Raw genomic sequence first — 15,708 nt, 5'->3', positions numbered from 1 at the left:
TGGCCACTATCCTGCAAGAAGAATGGCTTAAAAGCCCTCTGACCACTGTGCAGGACTTGTATATGTCATTCCCAAGACAAATTCACGCTGTATTGGCCGCAAAAGGAGGTCCTACACCATACTAAGAAATTATTGTGGTCTAAAACCAGGTGTTTCAGTTTCATTGTCCAGCCCCTGTATACAGGTCCTTCTCAAAATATTAGCATATTGTGATAAAGTTAATTATTTTCCATAATGTCATGATGAAAATTTAACATTCATATATTTTAGATTCATTGCACACTAACTGAAATATTTCAGATCTTTTATTGTCTTAATACGGATGATTTTGACATACAGCTCATGAAAACCCAAAATTCCTATCTCACAAAATTAGCATATCATTAAAAGGGTCTCTAAACGAGCTATGAACCTAATCATCTGAATCAACGAGTTAACTCTAAACACCTGCAAAAGATTCCTGAGGCCTTTAAAACTCCCAGCCTGGTTCATCACTCAAAATCCCAATCATGGGTAAGACTGCCGACTTGACTGCTGTCCAGAAGGCCACTATTGACACCCTCAAGCAAGAGGGTAAGACACAGAAAGAAATTTCTGAACGAATAGGCTGTTCCCAGAGTGCTGTATCAAGGCACCTCAGTGGGAAGTCTGTGGGAAGGAAAAAGTGTGGCAGAAAACGCTGCACAACGAGAAGAGGTGACCGGACCCTGAGGAAGATTGTGGAGAAGGGCCGATTCCAGACCTTGGGGGACCTGCGGAAGCAGTGGACTGAGTCTGGAGTAGAAACATCCAGAGCCACCGTGCACAGGCGTGTGCAGGAAATGGGCTACAGGTGCTGCATTCCCCATGTCAAGCCACTTTTGAACCAGAAACAGCGGCAGAAGCGCCTGACCTGGGCTACAGAGAAGCAGCACTGGACTGTTGCTCAGTGGTCCAAAGTACTTTTTACGGATGAAAGCAAATTCTGCATGTCATTCGGAAATCAAGGTGCCAGAGTCTGGAGGAAGACTGGGGAGAAGGAAATGCCAGAAGTCCAGTGTCAAGTACCCACAGTCAGTGATGGTCTGGGGTGCCGTGTCAGCTGCTGGTGTTGGTCCACTGTGTTTTATCAAGGGCAGGGTCAATGCAGCTAGCTATCAGGAGATTTTGGAGCACTTCATGCTTCCATCTGCTGAAAAGCTTTATGGAGATGAAGATTTTATTTTTCAGCAGGACCTGGCACCTGCTCACAGTGCCAAAACCACTGGTAAATGGTTTACTGACCATGGTATCACTGTGCTCAATTGGCCTGCCAACTCTCCTGACCTGAACTCCATAGAGAATCTGTGGGATATTGTGAAGAGAACGTTGAGAGACTCAAGACCCAACACTCTGGATGAGCTAAAGGCCGCTATCGAAGCATCACGGGCCTCCATAAGACCTCAGCAGTGCCACAGGCTGATTGCCTCCATGCCACGCCGCATTGAAGCAGTAATTTCTGCAAAAGGATTCCCGACCAAGTATTGAGTGCATAACTGTACATGATTATTTGAAGGTTGACATTTTTTGTATTAAAAACACTTTTCTTTTTTTGGTCGGATGAAATATGCTAATTTTGTGAGATAGGACGGCAGTCTTACCCATGATTGGGGTTTTGAGTGATAAACCAGGCTGGGAGTTTTAAAGGCCTCAGGAATCTTTTGCAGGTGTTTAGAGTTAACTCGTTGATTCAGATGATTAGGTTCATAGCTCGTTTAGAGACCCTTTTAATGATATGCTAATTTTGTGAGATAGGAATTTTGGGTTTTCGTGAGCTGTATGCCAAAATCATCCGTATTAAGACAATAAAAGACCTGAAATATTTCAGTTAGTGTGCAATGAATCTAAAATATATGAATGTTAAATTTTCATCATGACATTATGGAAAATAATTAACTTTATCACAATATGCTAATATTTTGAGAAGGACCTGTATTTACTCTTTAATAATGTTCTGGAATGAACATGATTGTGCTTGTTTACCTGTATGTACTCTTTATTCATTGTGTTTTTATTCACTAGCCCTGCACACCCCTCTTCTACCCTTTAGTTGCTATAATGATGTTTCACCCACAGAAAGGGTTAAAGGTCATATACTTTCTCATGGAGCCTTTAAACCAGTATGGTTTTCCCAGATGTGAAAATCATTAGTAACTTTACCTTCCATTGTTTCTCAATCATATTTTCCCTTTTGTTTTCTCCTCCTTTTGTTTATATCCTCCTCTGTCCGTCTCTAAACTGGTTTGTGCCTCTGTTTTTTATGTGTGTGTGTGTGTACACGCATGTGCTGTTGATACCCCATCCCAACACTCCTCAACACTAGACTACGCTGAGCAGCTACGAATTATGCAGAAGACCAAGGACAAGCTTGAAATTGCTTTAGAAAGGCATCAGGATTGTACGTACCGCTCCTCTCTTCCCAGACAGCTTTCTTTCTCTTGCTTATCTGTCCACTTTACTAAGCATCGGCAAGCACATCAACACTTCCTGTGTTTAAACTTCTGATTGCCCGTGTGGATTAATTTAAAATCTTTGCTTTGGGGACACGTGGCTGTTGCTTTTTCCTCTTAATCTATAAATCCACCCTTAGTTTGAGGTCTCTCACCCTCGTTTTTCTTAAGTAGATGGTCTTTTTTTTCTTTCTGTATTAATAGAATTGTAGCTTTCTGCAGGTTGAATGAGGGGACAATGATTGGCAGCCACCACACCTATCAGTGTTAATGGTCAGCCCAAGCGAATTCTTGTCTGTTGACTTTGTTGCCAGTGATTAAACTTCACAAGGAGTTTTTCCAGCATGTTAAAATATTTGCTACTCATCTTTTTAACCTTTTAGACCTCTGAACTTCTCAATTTTAGGCTGTCTTTCAAACAAATGCCACCTGCCTCCCTGTAAACCTTTAGGGGGTTATTTGTGGTTTAGCTTGTTTAGCTAGCCCAACATTGTCATTGTTACAGCACTCACAAAAGTATTCCTACCCTCTGAACCTTTTCACCATTTGTCGTGTTATAACCACTAACTTCAGTGTATGTTATTGGAATCGTGCATGATAGACCATCACAAAGCAGCACATTATTGTGAAGTGAAAGGAAAATACTACATGGGTATTCAGATTTGTTACAAATGCAAATCTGAAAAGTGTGTTCTGCATTCAGTATCAGCCTTTTTCAGTTAATACTTTCAGAGCAGGTACACTTGTAAACCTTTGGGCTCATTCCTCTTTGCAAAAGGTCAGCTCAGTCAAACTGGATGTAGAGCATCTGTTAAAATCCATCCTCCCATCACCTCTGATCGGCTGCTAAAGAACAGCATATGGGTGTCAGCATGATGCTTCCACCATCTGGTCACTTCAGGTGGACAGCCATGTCTTGGTAGGTCTGCAGCTGTATCATTCCCCTTCCATTTTCAGATGATGGACCAAACAGAGCTCTGTGAGATGTTCAAAGCTTGGGATATGGGTTTTAGAACCTTACCCAGCTTTAATCTTCTGTGTTCCTTGGTCTTCATGCTGCTGTTTGTTCACTAAGAGTCTCTTAACAAACCCTTCACAGAACACACTTTAGCCTTGTTTATTTATTAGGTGAGTGAAGGCAGTTGGTTACAATTGATTTTATTTTGGGATTTCCAAGTAAAAGGGTCTGCTATACTTGCACATCACTCTTTCAGATATCTGAAAATGTATCATTTTCTTTAACAATCATGCACTAGTTTTCAGGTCTGTCACATTGAATTCCAATAAAATACATTCAAATGTGTATTGAGATGTGAAAAATCTAAAGGATATAAATATGTTTTCAGGGAACTGTTGGTTTCTCTTTGTTAGGTTCAAGTTGTAATTGTCCCTTAATATCTGCTGTATAAATCCAATGGAAGTTGATATTTTGTCTTTGCTTCACTGTGGATAAAAATGAGTGGACAAATATCAGCTTTGTTAAGATATCAAAGTATTGAAGACATTAAGATTCTCCTCCTTGACTGCTGCTTTCTTAAAGTTGTAGAGTTTGTTTAGTGCTTTGTCAGGCGCTCTTGTTCATGGTAACCTTTGACTCTTCGGTATGGGACCAGCACATGGTATGTTCTCTGTTTGGAACAAACATGTTTATCTTTTTATAGAACTGCACACCAGTGCATCTGCTTAGATTTAATACCACAGCCTTTCACTGTGATGTTGGACGGCCCTATGCCACTATGACCTGTTAAACTGTGAAGGATGGTTTTACATGGGGTTGTTAGTTCAGTTTGTTTCATGACTTTAGGGTGGATTTGTTTTTCCTTCACAAATTGTTAATAATAGCTTTTCTGCCTCTTTTCTCTCAGTCGCCATGCATCACTCCTCTTTGCTTGTTTTTATTTAGTTTTTTTTGGCTCCTAGGAAGAACATCTAATTTTTCACAGCTACTAACAAAGCTACTGCATGTGCTTTGACTGTTTTTAAAATCTAAACCTCTATATGGTTTCCTCCTCTTCCTTTTCCTTGCTCACTGTCACTGCACAGCATCCATTAAGAAACTCCAAGAGCAAAATGAGTCTCATCAGAGCAGCAGAGCCAAAATGGCTGAGGGAATGGCTTTAGCTCTGGAGAAGAAGGATCAGGTAAAACCTGCTGTTTCTCACAAATCTCACAGCAACTGTTAGTGTGTTGTTTCTGTAATTATTTCTTTCTCCAGGAATGGATGGAGAAGATGGCTGATGTAGAAAAGGCAAGTATCTAAAACCGTTTTTGATGTTGCTTTTACAATGTTTTAAATTAATAATTATAAACGTTTAACATCTGTGAGTTTATTATAGCTTTGTGCACATTTACACATACTTAACCTATTGATTTCTGGATGTTTTAATGTAGTTTACATTCCCTGGAAGGTTTTAGTAATATAATTGGAAGACAGATACATGCAAGTTACAACTAGCATTTAATACAGTATTTCATAGTGTAAAATGGTGTGAAGGTGTGCTGTTGTTTTGTTTTATGTAAGGAAATGTAATGGTACAATCATTTTTTTAATTTCACCTTTTGTCTGCAGCTCCTTTATATACAGTTAAACCCATATTATTCATACCCTTGGCAGATTTAGGTTTAAAGTAATCTCTGAAATATACCGCCATGTTTCTTTAGACTGGAAGTAAAGTTATCGTTTTGAAATGGTCCAGCCAGTCCTTAATGAATCTGATCTCAGGGGGAAGCCAAAACTTAGGGTGATGGCAAAGAGGCCATCTAACCCTAAAGTCTTAGAGCTCATCACCAAATAGAAGTCATCAAAATACCAGAGGAAGCATGCAAAAAAAACATTCAGCAGTTTTAAGAAGGGTTTGATTGCTTTATGCCAATAAAGAGTTTTCTCGACATACCATTTTTAAAATAAAATATAAGTGAAGTCTGTTTCATTTCCTATCAGAAATAAACTTCTTGGCTGAATAAAATTTAAATCTTACTCTGCCAGCGGTATAAGTAACTATCCATGCAGAGTCAAAATATTTGCATGTTGTCCTGTTTCTTATCTGACTTTAAACTTTTATTTTACTGAGTTTTTTTAGAGGGTTTAGGCTGTGTCCACAGACACTTAGTTCTTTCTGATGATTAATATGATGCTGGGGATGATAAAAAATAAAATTCACTGTATCCAAGTTGCACTAGTAAAAATCGGAATCCACAACTTCTAAAAAGTGGCTGCAATCCGGACCCCAATCACATAAAACATATGAGCTATTTTCTGCCGATCGTTGGCTGCAGATGAGACTCGGGTCCATTTCAGGTCGTCCATTTCATCTGCAATCTGCACATGTGAGCTACGTCTCATTGTCAGGTGAAATGTCCTGACATGGAATAGGGATCAAAGTTGACCAATCTTCATTATGACTCTAATCCACCTTGGGAGGTAGTCATAGACCTGTAACAACTACAAGTTGTTCGAGTAAGATGGTATCAAGGAGGGGTGACATAGTGTGATGACATAAAGCAAAGACGTCTTCCAGAGTAGTCCGCTGGTGCAAACGGAGCAGAGCTGCTAACTGATCCTCAAGTGTCTTTGTATATAAGAAAAGCATTACACAGCAGAGTCTGATACAGATAATACCATGCTGAGGATACACACATCTAAATTTTATTTAAAGCCCTTAATATGTTTGGACAGCCTGCATGAGGACTTGCATGAGTCTGCATGATAAATGTTGCCGAGTTTTAGGCCACGGGACTGTGGATCCACAGTCCAAACCTCATGCTCTGAAAGCATACACAGCCTGTGATCTCACTGGCTCAACTTGTTTTACGTGAATGACAACATGGTCCATAAAGGAGGGTTCTTGAATTCCATGTTTTATGTGGAAAGAAGATCTGATAGGGAATTCTTATACCACGTTTCTACTGTCCAAAATCAAAACAAGTCCCCAGTTCGGCAATAATATGAGAACACTATATCCTGGATCTGAGAATTGCAATGGTATCTTTTTGAATGCTGACACAAAAGTGTGGCTAGGTTTATTTATGTCATTTAAAATCATGATTACATATAGAAACCTCTACTTGCATTTATATATAATAGATGTACTTCATATTTGCCAGCTTCTTTGTTTTGCAGTGTTGTCAAAGGTTGATTAGAAAGTAACTATGCAGTCCTGATTTCATAACTCAGACGTGGTTTGAGCAGCAACTATATTCTGTGATGAATCTGTTCATTTTATAGCCCAACAAAATGACTTCTGTTTGACAGAGCTCTTGTAGATTACTTGGAGGACAAGGAAGAACACAAGAAATCTTTACAAGCTAAAAATATTAAAGTTGGGCGTTAAAGAGCTGGTGCGAAAAAGTCTCAGGCCGCAACATGGAAAAAAAGAGTAGAGGAAGAGTACACTGGATATTATTAAAAGCTAACACAACAATTCTCTTTCCTAGTGAAAGTCCAATCACTTTTAGAGTTTGCATCACTGCTGTTCCCCCTGATAAGGCCAGCGTGCTGCCTGCCTGTTTCAGCAAGGAAAAGAAAAAACTATTAGACATTATCTCTTGATTTTTGTCATGCTAAGGACCTTGTTGTTCAAGCTGTTTTGTCCTTTGTTCTGTGACTCATAGGGATAATTAATTGTATATGCATCAGTAATCTAGGGAATGATAATTAAAAATCTTTTCCAATCCCTGCTAATCACTCCTAAATCTGGGGACAGAATACATGATTTCTTTACCTAATTGTTAGGTCTGCAAGTGTGTGTAATTGCATCTTCAACATTATGACCATAAATGCAAAACCGCTGTGGGCAAAATGCAAACTAACTAGTAACAATCAGGGAGCTGCTCAGCATGTGTGGAATGGCAGGTTATTGGAAACATTGATATAAAATAGTTGTTCTGTATGTTTAGGAAAAAGCTGCCCTGTCAGCCCGGCTTGAGGAGATGATGGAACAAAGCTTAGCACTGTTCCAGAAAAGGGATGACTTGGATGAACTGGAAGGCTTTCAGCAGCAAGAGCTTGCTAAAGTTAAACACATGTGAAGATTGTCAACATCTGTTTTTTAGGCTCAGTTTGAGATTAAATAGGGAAGCTGGAATTGACAAGGAACGAATGTCTGATGGTAAATAAAGAGCTACACTCCAAGTTAGTGCAGTCTCTTTGTCTCAGTGCAGGACTAAAAGGGAATGTTTGATTCATCCATAGCTGCACATTCACTCTTCCACAGGTTGTCTTCTAATGTGGTGTTGTTTATGTATCAGTTGCTGAGGAAAGAGGAGTTGCTCAGCCAACAGGAGCGGGAGCTTCAACAGAAGGAGGCTGAAATTCAGTCAGCAAAGCGAGGCCTGTCTGAGGCTCGAGGGAAATTCCAGGCTATGCAGCAGCAGCATGAGGAGAGCTGCAGACTCAACTCAGAGCTTGAAATAGAGCGGTAAGATGTGCAGCCATGTGGCCAAAGACTAGATTTGCTTTCTTTTAGAACTCATTTCATTATCTTTCTAGTAACATTTGTGGCTTTTAATGGCCAAGCTTCAAAGTAATATCTGGTTAAGGCCATTCAGATGGACCTATAGATCATCAGACCAGCAACCAGTGTGATGCCCAGAATTGTGCAAATATGCTGTGCAGTATAAAACTGGGTGTTTAGCCCAGCTGTAGGGAAAACCCTCCTGAAATGATGCAGTGAGAGCTCCTAAGCTTTCATTCATTGATTGTCTGTATTAACCTGCATGTGTTGGGCCAGTTTGTAAAGGGAATCTGCTTCAAACTCCATCACTCTGTTGGTCAATGTTGTGTGCAGGGGACAAGAAAACAGGCCTTCCAACAGCTCTTTAGGACAGCTACAGTCTCAGAAGACCTTGGAACAAGTTTTTTCCTGAATTCACCTGTTGTGTTAAATTGTGGCACAAAATGTTATTATTGTACTTCTGCAGAGAAGAACTGCTGCACCTTCGAGAAGAAGCAGACAAGAAGATCAGTGAGCTGGAAGGACGATGCCAAGAGCTGCAGGCAGTTATCCAGCAGATTTCTGAGGACTTCCAATTGGTCAGCTCCGGAGACAAACTGCAGTTGAGACATGCTGCTGAATTCATGTTGTCAGTATTATCGGTTTTATTTCTTTCAGTCCCAGAACATGGTGTCATCTTTAGAGAAGTCCCTCCATGATTTACAGGCTGAAAATGAATCCCTGAAATTACAACAGCAAAAGGTGAGGAGAAAAGTGGCAGAAGTGTGTTCAGTTTCACTAGTATTTATCAAGTCAAGTTCATTTATATAGCGCTTTTCAGCAACAAGGCACTCAAGGTGCTGTACATGAGGAAAAACATTACAATGATACAGAAAATCACAGAAAGACAAATCAAATGACATTAATAATCCTTCGGGGTTTACTGGTAAGAGCTGGTTTTAATCCAGTCTTTCTAATAGAGGTAATTAGCTCATTGAGTCCTCTGTGGTAAGAAATTCATCCTGTGCTAGAAGAAAAATTATAATATTAATCTTCGAGGTTGCTGGTATGAGGCAGCTGTGGTCCCATCATTCAAATAGTAACAGTCATGGGCACTCACTGAAGTCTAAGTAGAGAAGCTGGGTCACTGGTATAAAACATTTTTAGTCCAAACTTTTTAAATTCTACTAATGTTTGGCTTTCACTGGTATGAAATTGTTGTAATATAATCCTTCTAAGAAATCTAAAAATCTCTGGTCATAGGTGTAAAAACAGCTTTAGTCAAATTTTCAAATACTATTATTTGGTTTTCACTGGTAAACCTTCTGATAAAACTAAAAATTTATGAAAAAGTAATGAATTACTAATAATATTTGGCTTTTGCTGGTAATCCTTCTGAGAAATCAGAAAATATATGAAAAGTAATGAATCACACATTTAGGTAAAGGATATTTCAGACTCTATTCTTAGCAGAAATAGTACAAAAAAACCTCAGCAGCGGTAAGCAACACACACATAAGTAAAGATTCAGCAAGGGTACAGTGGAATCTTGAGGGTGCAAATATATATAAGTCTGAGAGTGTTTGCAAGAATTAGACTCTCAACACTGATAGAAGCACCATTGTCCCTGAGAAGAGAGGTGGAAGTTTTATCAATGTGCCACATAGTCCTATCAGCAAACAGCTGGTAGGGGAGTGCTGGGGAAGAGCATCGTGTTTGTATAACATCCAGGAGATATTTTGTCGATAGCCAGTTAGCAGAAGTTGCCAAGGCCACATTGGGGCGCCAGATTTAGAAAAACCATAAATGTTGTGGTTCAGGCAGTTGTGAATTTCCAACCACCTTAAGAGTTGTACTGGTATGTCTCAATTGTGAATCCAAATAGCCAAATTTCTGGTACTTTCCGGAGATCTCAAGCGTACAACTTCTCCAAGATTATATCCTTTAACCTCTGAGTCCAACCGCTGCCAGGCTGCGATTCTGTTCAAGAATCGTGTCCAACTTGCGATTCTACTCTCTTAACATTTCAGTGTAAGTGTTGATCGCTCTACAGACTCCATCCAACATCGCAGGCTGCTTTGGAACGCTTTGAACAGCGGCCCACGTTTTGTGAATCACTCGATAAGCCAGGTAACCACCAACTCCAAAAAGCAGAAATTCTGTCATCAAAAGTCTAAATATGTACAAATCTTCTACGTCCTCGACCAGCTGACCAAATCCATAATTTACAGGTTTGGAGGATATGCAAAGCGAGGGTCTGATTAAAAAATAGAGACAAAAAACAGAAGCAGGGATCAGCAGGGAGGGAGGGAGGGAGAGAGAATATCAGAATTCATATTAATCAGTACAGAGTGTAAATGAAAATGGGAGACTGGATTTTAAAAGTTTAGAAATGTCTTGATTCTATTCTCAGGCTGCTGTGATGGAGGAGGAGAAGGCACGCCTGCTGGTAGAGCTTCAAAAGAAGGTCTCCTCCTTAGAGAGACGCCTGCAGGGTAATCTGAGCCAAGACGAGCATCTGCAGGAGCTCCTTCAGGAGGTGTGTTTCTCTGAGCAAGTTATCTCCTTTTTTCAGGAAATGTGATGCTTTAATTTATTCCCTTCACAGATTATACTCCTCAAAGCATTAAAGTAATATTCCTTCCTCATCTCAGGCCTACACACTTTAAAATCTAATGCTATGTTGTGTTTTTAGAGAAGGGAGTTAAAGATGAAATCGCTGCTTATATGTGCTGTTGTTTTCTTTCTAGAAGTCCAACCTTGAGTTGAACCTTGAAGAAACCAGGAAAGAGTTGTTGATTGTTAGGACCAACCACACCGACACCGTCAGCACTCTCGAGGCACAGGTGAAGCAACACATCTGCTCAGTTTAAACCTCTATCTAAAAATAACTAAAGCCTCCTTCGCTTCTAAGGCAACTCTGAAATGAAACATGGTGAATCTAGTCATTTATTTAGTAAAAAGCAGAAAAAATCTTATTGTTTCCTAATTTAATTCAATTCAGTTTCATTTATATAGCGCTGTAGTGGAATTTTCTTATCGAAGTGGGTAGAAGTTGACTCATAACAAGAGAAAATCCAGACTTTGTCTTTATAAGTTTTATTCAAAGGCATTCAGCGTTTGAATGACTGTCACCGAGCAAGTCAGTGAAGCAGAGCCCCGATCAACAGTTACACACAGTATTTATACCAGAACATGACATTGTTATCTCAACTTCAAAGAGTCTGTGTTTTATGACCCCAGACCCTTCTCGGGTTCAGAGGTGACAAAGTTATCTAGGAACCCATCTGTCCTTCCCGAGATATCACCCTTAAAGCATGAGTTTTAACCATTAAACGTCTGATAATGGCTTTTACAGCTTCCTCCTCTAACACAGATGTTCTGAGGAGTGAGGTAACCTAAAGGTCATACACTTTGGAACACTTAATAAAAGAATTTCCATTACAACTCCTTTCTTCTGATTACAAGATAATCACGACTAAAGGAAGATTCTTCAAAACCATCACCCCTCTCAGCTAACAGATAATCCAAAGCCATTCTATTTGCAAACTCATCGTTCTAATAGCCTGCTGCTCCATAGTCAAAACAGTGAAACCTTCCTCAGATAAAGCAGTAAGATTAAGAGTTAACACAAAGGGATCTGGGACCAAAGATCCTGAAATAGTATAAGGATCAGTTTTGATAGGACATGACTCAAATTTATGTCTGTTGATTAAAGCACATAAAACAGATATAATAGCTTCGCAACCTACTGTCTTCAAAAGGAAATAAGGTCTACTTTCCTCCTGTGTAATACAAATATCTGGATCTTTAATCGGATTTCTATTACCCCAAATTCTATAAAGAGTTCCCGTAGACGCACATGTTAAATTAGTCTCACTAGAAAATCTACTAACATTTCTGCTTTCCCTAACAGTATAATTCCTCACCCAAGGAAAAATGACCTCCACCAACCTGTTATCTGGAAAGAAAGTAGCTAGGGTATAAGCAGTATCAATAGGAACAGGTACCAAAAATGGTTGATCATTAATAGCACGTGGAATCAAACAACAAACATAGCAACTGTCATTTCTAATCTTCCTCACAGTTTGATGCATCCGTTTCCACCAGACATTATCAGCATGATCATAGTAGTCAGAAAAGTGATGAATCTCTCTTCGAATCAGCTGATGAGTATTATTAGCATAATTCCTCAGATTAGCCTTACATTATCTTTGCTGCACCTTTTCCAAATGAACACAAGAGTTATAAAAAGACTGGCAATACCAATCATTAGCATCAGAACAGACCATCTTCCATATAGCTGCATCGTGACCTTGAAGTGGAATGTCCTTTCTTCTGGTACTGAAAGCAAACAGTTTTTTCTCAAAGAAAACAAATTATTAACAAACTTAAAAATCCTGCTGTCTCTCCTGAGTGGCTTCAAGCTGCCCTGTTACCAGTCTGGTACAGGTGGGCGGTCGTAGGAAGCTCCTCTAGAAATATATTTAGAAACAGGAACTCTAACCTGCTAGAAGTTAGGCTTCCATAGTCCAACTAAACAACAGTGGAAATGAACACATTCAAATTTGTAATAATTCCATAATGATAGATATCAAGCAATAAACATGAAAGATAGATAAAAGCATCCGAGATTTCCTCCTCAGAGTCGGTCTCGCTGTCAAAGTGGGAGAAAAGAATTTGGCTGACCCTTGCTGTCCAGGCAAAGGAGCCTAGTAGCCACCAAATGTTAAGAAATTAAGGAGAATAAGCATCATGGCGCATGTTTGACTGTCTCTCTGTTGCAGACGTCACCAGTCCATCATCCAGAGAAAGGTTATGTGCAATGTGTAGAGGTCTTCCCTGTATGTTTCCTATGTGTCTCTCACTGTGGTGTGTGTGCAGTGAGGCAAATGACCTTATGATTTCTAACTTTCAGGCAATGCGATGGCCTTAAGTAGATTCTGAAATAACGTGGCACTGCCCAAGGGATTATTGTGCCCTTATAAGAACAGTGTTCTTCAACCACCTCTCCAATCACTCGCCAGTGATCAGCTTACAGTTCTTTGTCTTGTGGTGGTCCGCTGTCCTCACACCTTTCAGGCCGTGGATGATCCAGTTGGAAGATGACTTGTCCTGGAAGCCAGATGAAGCTGGAAGAGCTAGAGCTTTCCTGCAGCTTTCCTGGGTGACTAGTAGGATCTGATATGGGCCATTCCAGCCCTGGACTTCCTGTGTTCTCTCCTAAATTCTCCGACCAGAATCCAGTCGCCAGGAATAAAGGACTGGAGGGTGGAAGTGGCTGTTTCTGGTAATGCAGCCTTCACCATCTGTGAAACTTGAGAAAACACAGTGGACTGGTTTTGACAGTAAAACAACATCCTACCTTCACACAAAGATGTGGAAGAAAATGATCTTGGCAATATCCCCATGTCCAAATTAGGAGACCTGCCACACAGCACTTCAAAACGACTGAGATTTGCCTGTGTCCTTTGTCTCAATCTCATATAAGTGAGAACAATAGGTAGAGCCTTCACAACACTTGGCTAATTTTCAATTCAAAGTCCCATTCTCAAACCTAAGTGCTTAACTACATGAACTTCATCAAAACATCCAACAAAATCAAAAGAATTAATCTTCTGACTTCACCTGATATACTAGCAGTGACCATCAGCTAAATATTTTGAATATCAAAAATGTGACATGATGTTTGAGGAAGGCCTGATTACAGGTCAACATTTCATAGTTTCAGAATACCCAAAAATAATTTCAAAAATGGTCTAATCTGTGGAGATATAAAATTTCACAAAAGAATCAACACCATAATTTCAGAGAGGTTTTCAGAATGTGGTCTTAGGGAGCTATGCACCATTTATATAAACAAAGTGCAACGTCTCTCTCACATTGTCACTAAGTCCTCACTGGAGGTCTGAGCTACCCTTTTTCCCATGAGTGCAAAAACTTTTGGAACCCCATGTTACTTTATTCTGACATTCCCCCCTTCTGGCGCAGGGTCCAACCCATGCGACAATCCAGCAAAAGTTTGTACAAAAATGTTCTAGTAACCAAGATCACATTACATAGAACCAAAGAAATGAATTCTGACATAACTATGTGTCTCTATGAATTTAACGAAAGCAACATAAAGAAAATCCAGATGTTTTTTAACTGCAATTCAGTTCCATTAACAACAAAACACTAACTTTAGTTATTCAGTTCATCAATGTCTCACTTAGAAATTAGTCACATATCATCCTGATTTGTCTTGTATAAAGATGAGTATTAGATTAATGGACATCTAATGTAATTCAGCTGAATAAACCCTACAAATTCGAATCTAATAAATAATTCCCACCAAGTATGAAATCTCTCAGATTCTTTATCAAAAATATATTCCTTACTTTTGGCATATCTTGAACTGTCAGTTAGCTTAATGGCACCAGGAAAAACTTTCAATCTAATAAATCACCAATGATTCTGCATGCAAAACTAATTCTTCAAACTAGTTTAAACTATTTCATTAACCTTTTAATAGTAAAACACATAAATCCAAAAGTCATGCTACATCCTTAATTATTATACAAGAAAAACATGTTTTTAAGGCAACAATCACTACAAGCATTTTGATTCTATTGTCTCTTAAACAGTGTTAAAACTCAGGAAGGGAGGTGCTGAGCGTTACCATGGGAGCAAAGGCATGAACCAACCTGGTAGGTGGGCGGAGTCAGGCAGAACCAACCTCTGATTGACAGCCTATGGGCGGACCCACAGTTTCTTCATTCCAACCCATCTTAGTGAACCTTAAACTGCAAAGTTGTTAACATGCACCTACCTCAGAAACAAGCTGCTTCTTAACTCTCCTGAAAACTCAAAGTTTTAATCAATCTGGGATTTAGAAACATTATTCTAAACATGGATTATTGTTTCATGCAACATATAATCAAATATTCATTCAAACAAAACAAAGACAAAACATCAAAGACAAACAAATGGCCAAATTTGAAGCTTCAAGAATTAAAAGAAATTTTTAACAATCTCTTTTCAGAATATGTTTTCTCAGCCATATCTTTTAATGCTATAATTGATCAATTTTGTTATGACAATCTTCAGGATCCTTTTTTAAAAATGAGTGCACATAGTCCAAAAAGATCTCAAAGTATTTAGAAGCACAGCAACAGTTTTCTCTTAAATGAATCCAAATTTACTGATGCTGAAACCTTTTGCTAATTCTTTGTACTGTAACTCTATAATAACAATAACTACAATCCTGAGAGTTATTGTTATAATTCTCTTTTGTTTGGCTCAATTTGATCGCAGCTGCATTCCAGAATTTCTCTGCTCAGGTTAAATGCAAATAAGTATTTTAATTCAATTCAATTCAAATTCAAAGATACTTTATTGATCCCCGAGGGGAAATTAGAAAAGCCGGCGTTGACATTTTTATGGTATACCCAAACTAAACAAAAACTGCAGTGTTTGACTTAATCAGAAATTAAGATAAGAAGCTTGACTCCAAACTGGACTTTTTCCCACATCGTGTTTCAAAAAGAAAAAACATCATTTTCTTTAATTTGGCCTATTTAAATTTTGAGAGTTGGGGAGAAACATCAGAAAAATTACTAGAACCCCTCTTTAATAATCCAAATGCTGATAAATGTTCCAATATTTTATCTCTTAGTAATCTGAAATCACCTTGTGTACCTTTGTACTCCTAGGTATTCTTTTAATCTTTAAACCCTAAGAAATCAAACAAGGAGACTGGAGTTTGAGCCGACCATCCTCTTTAGTGTTAAGAGAGCCTTTATTTCTTTTCTTTTCCTAAAATGAAG

At 39.0% G+C, this 15,708-nt stretch overlaps 1 protein-coding gene across 2 annotated transcripts in view; it reads left to right on the top strand.

The window, feature by feature from the left end:
• Positions 1-15,708, top strand: part of golga1 (golgin A1) — a 37,138-nt gene that overhangs the window by 6,884 nt on the left and 14,546 nt on the right. Inside the window, exons 4-11 of one of the 2 annotated variants that reach the window (XM_047381105.1) lie at positions 2,342-2,416; positions 4,512-4,609; positions 4,684-4,716; positions 7,716-7,885; positions 8,388-8,499; positions 8,579-8,662; positions 10,314-10,439; positions 10,651-10,746. In XM_047381105.1, coding sequence (XP_047237061.1) covers positions 2,342-2,416; positions 4,512-4,609; positions 4,684-4,716; positions 7,716-7,885; positions 8,388-8,499; positions 8,579-8,662; positions 10,314-10,439; positions 10,651-10,746 — 794 coding nt within the window. The remainder of the gene's footprint in view (positions 1-2,341; positions 2,417-4,511; positions 4,610-4,683; positions 4,717-7,715; positions 7,886-8,387; positions 8,500-8,578; positions 8,663-10,313; positions 10,440-10,650; positions 10,747-15,708) is intronic. The other variant, XM_047381107.1, reaches the window with a different exon arrangement.

Source organism: Girardinichthys multiradiatus, chromosome 12, assembly GCF_021462225.1.
Source record: "Girardinichthys multiradiatus isolate DD_20200921_A chromosome 12, DD_fGirMul_XY1, whole genome shotgun sequence".
NCBI lineage: Eukaryota > Metazoa > Chordata > Actinopteri > Cyprinodontiformes > Goodeidae > Girardinichthys > Girardinichthys multiradiatus.
The sequence above is the reverse complement of the archived record's forward strand: the minus strand, read 5'-3'. Positions and strand labels throughout refer to the sequence as shown.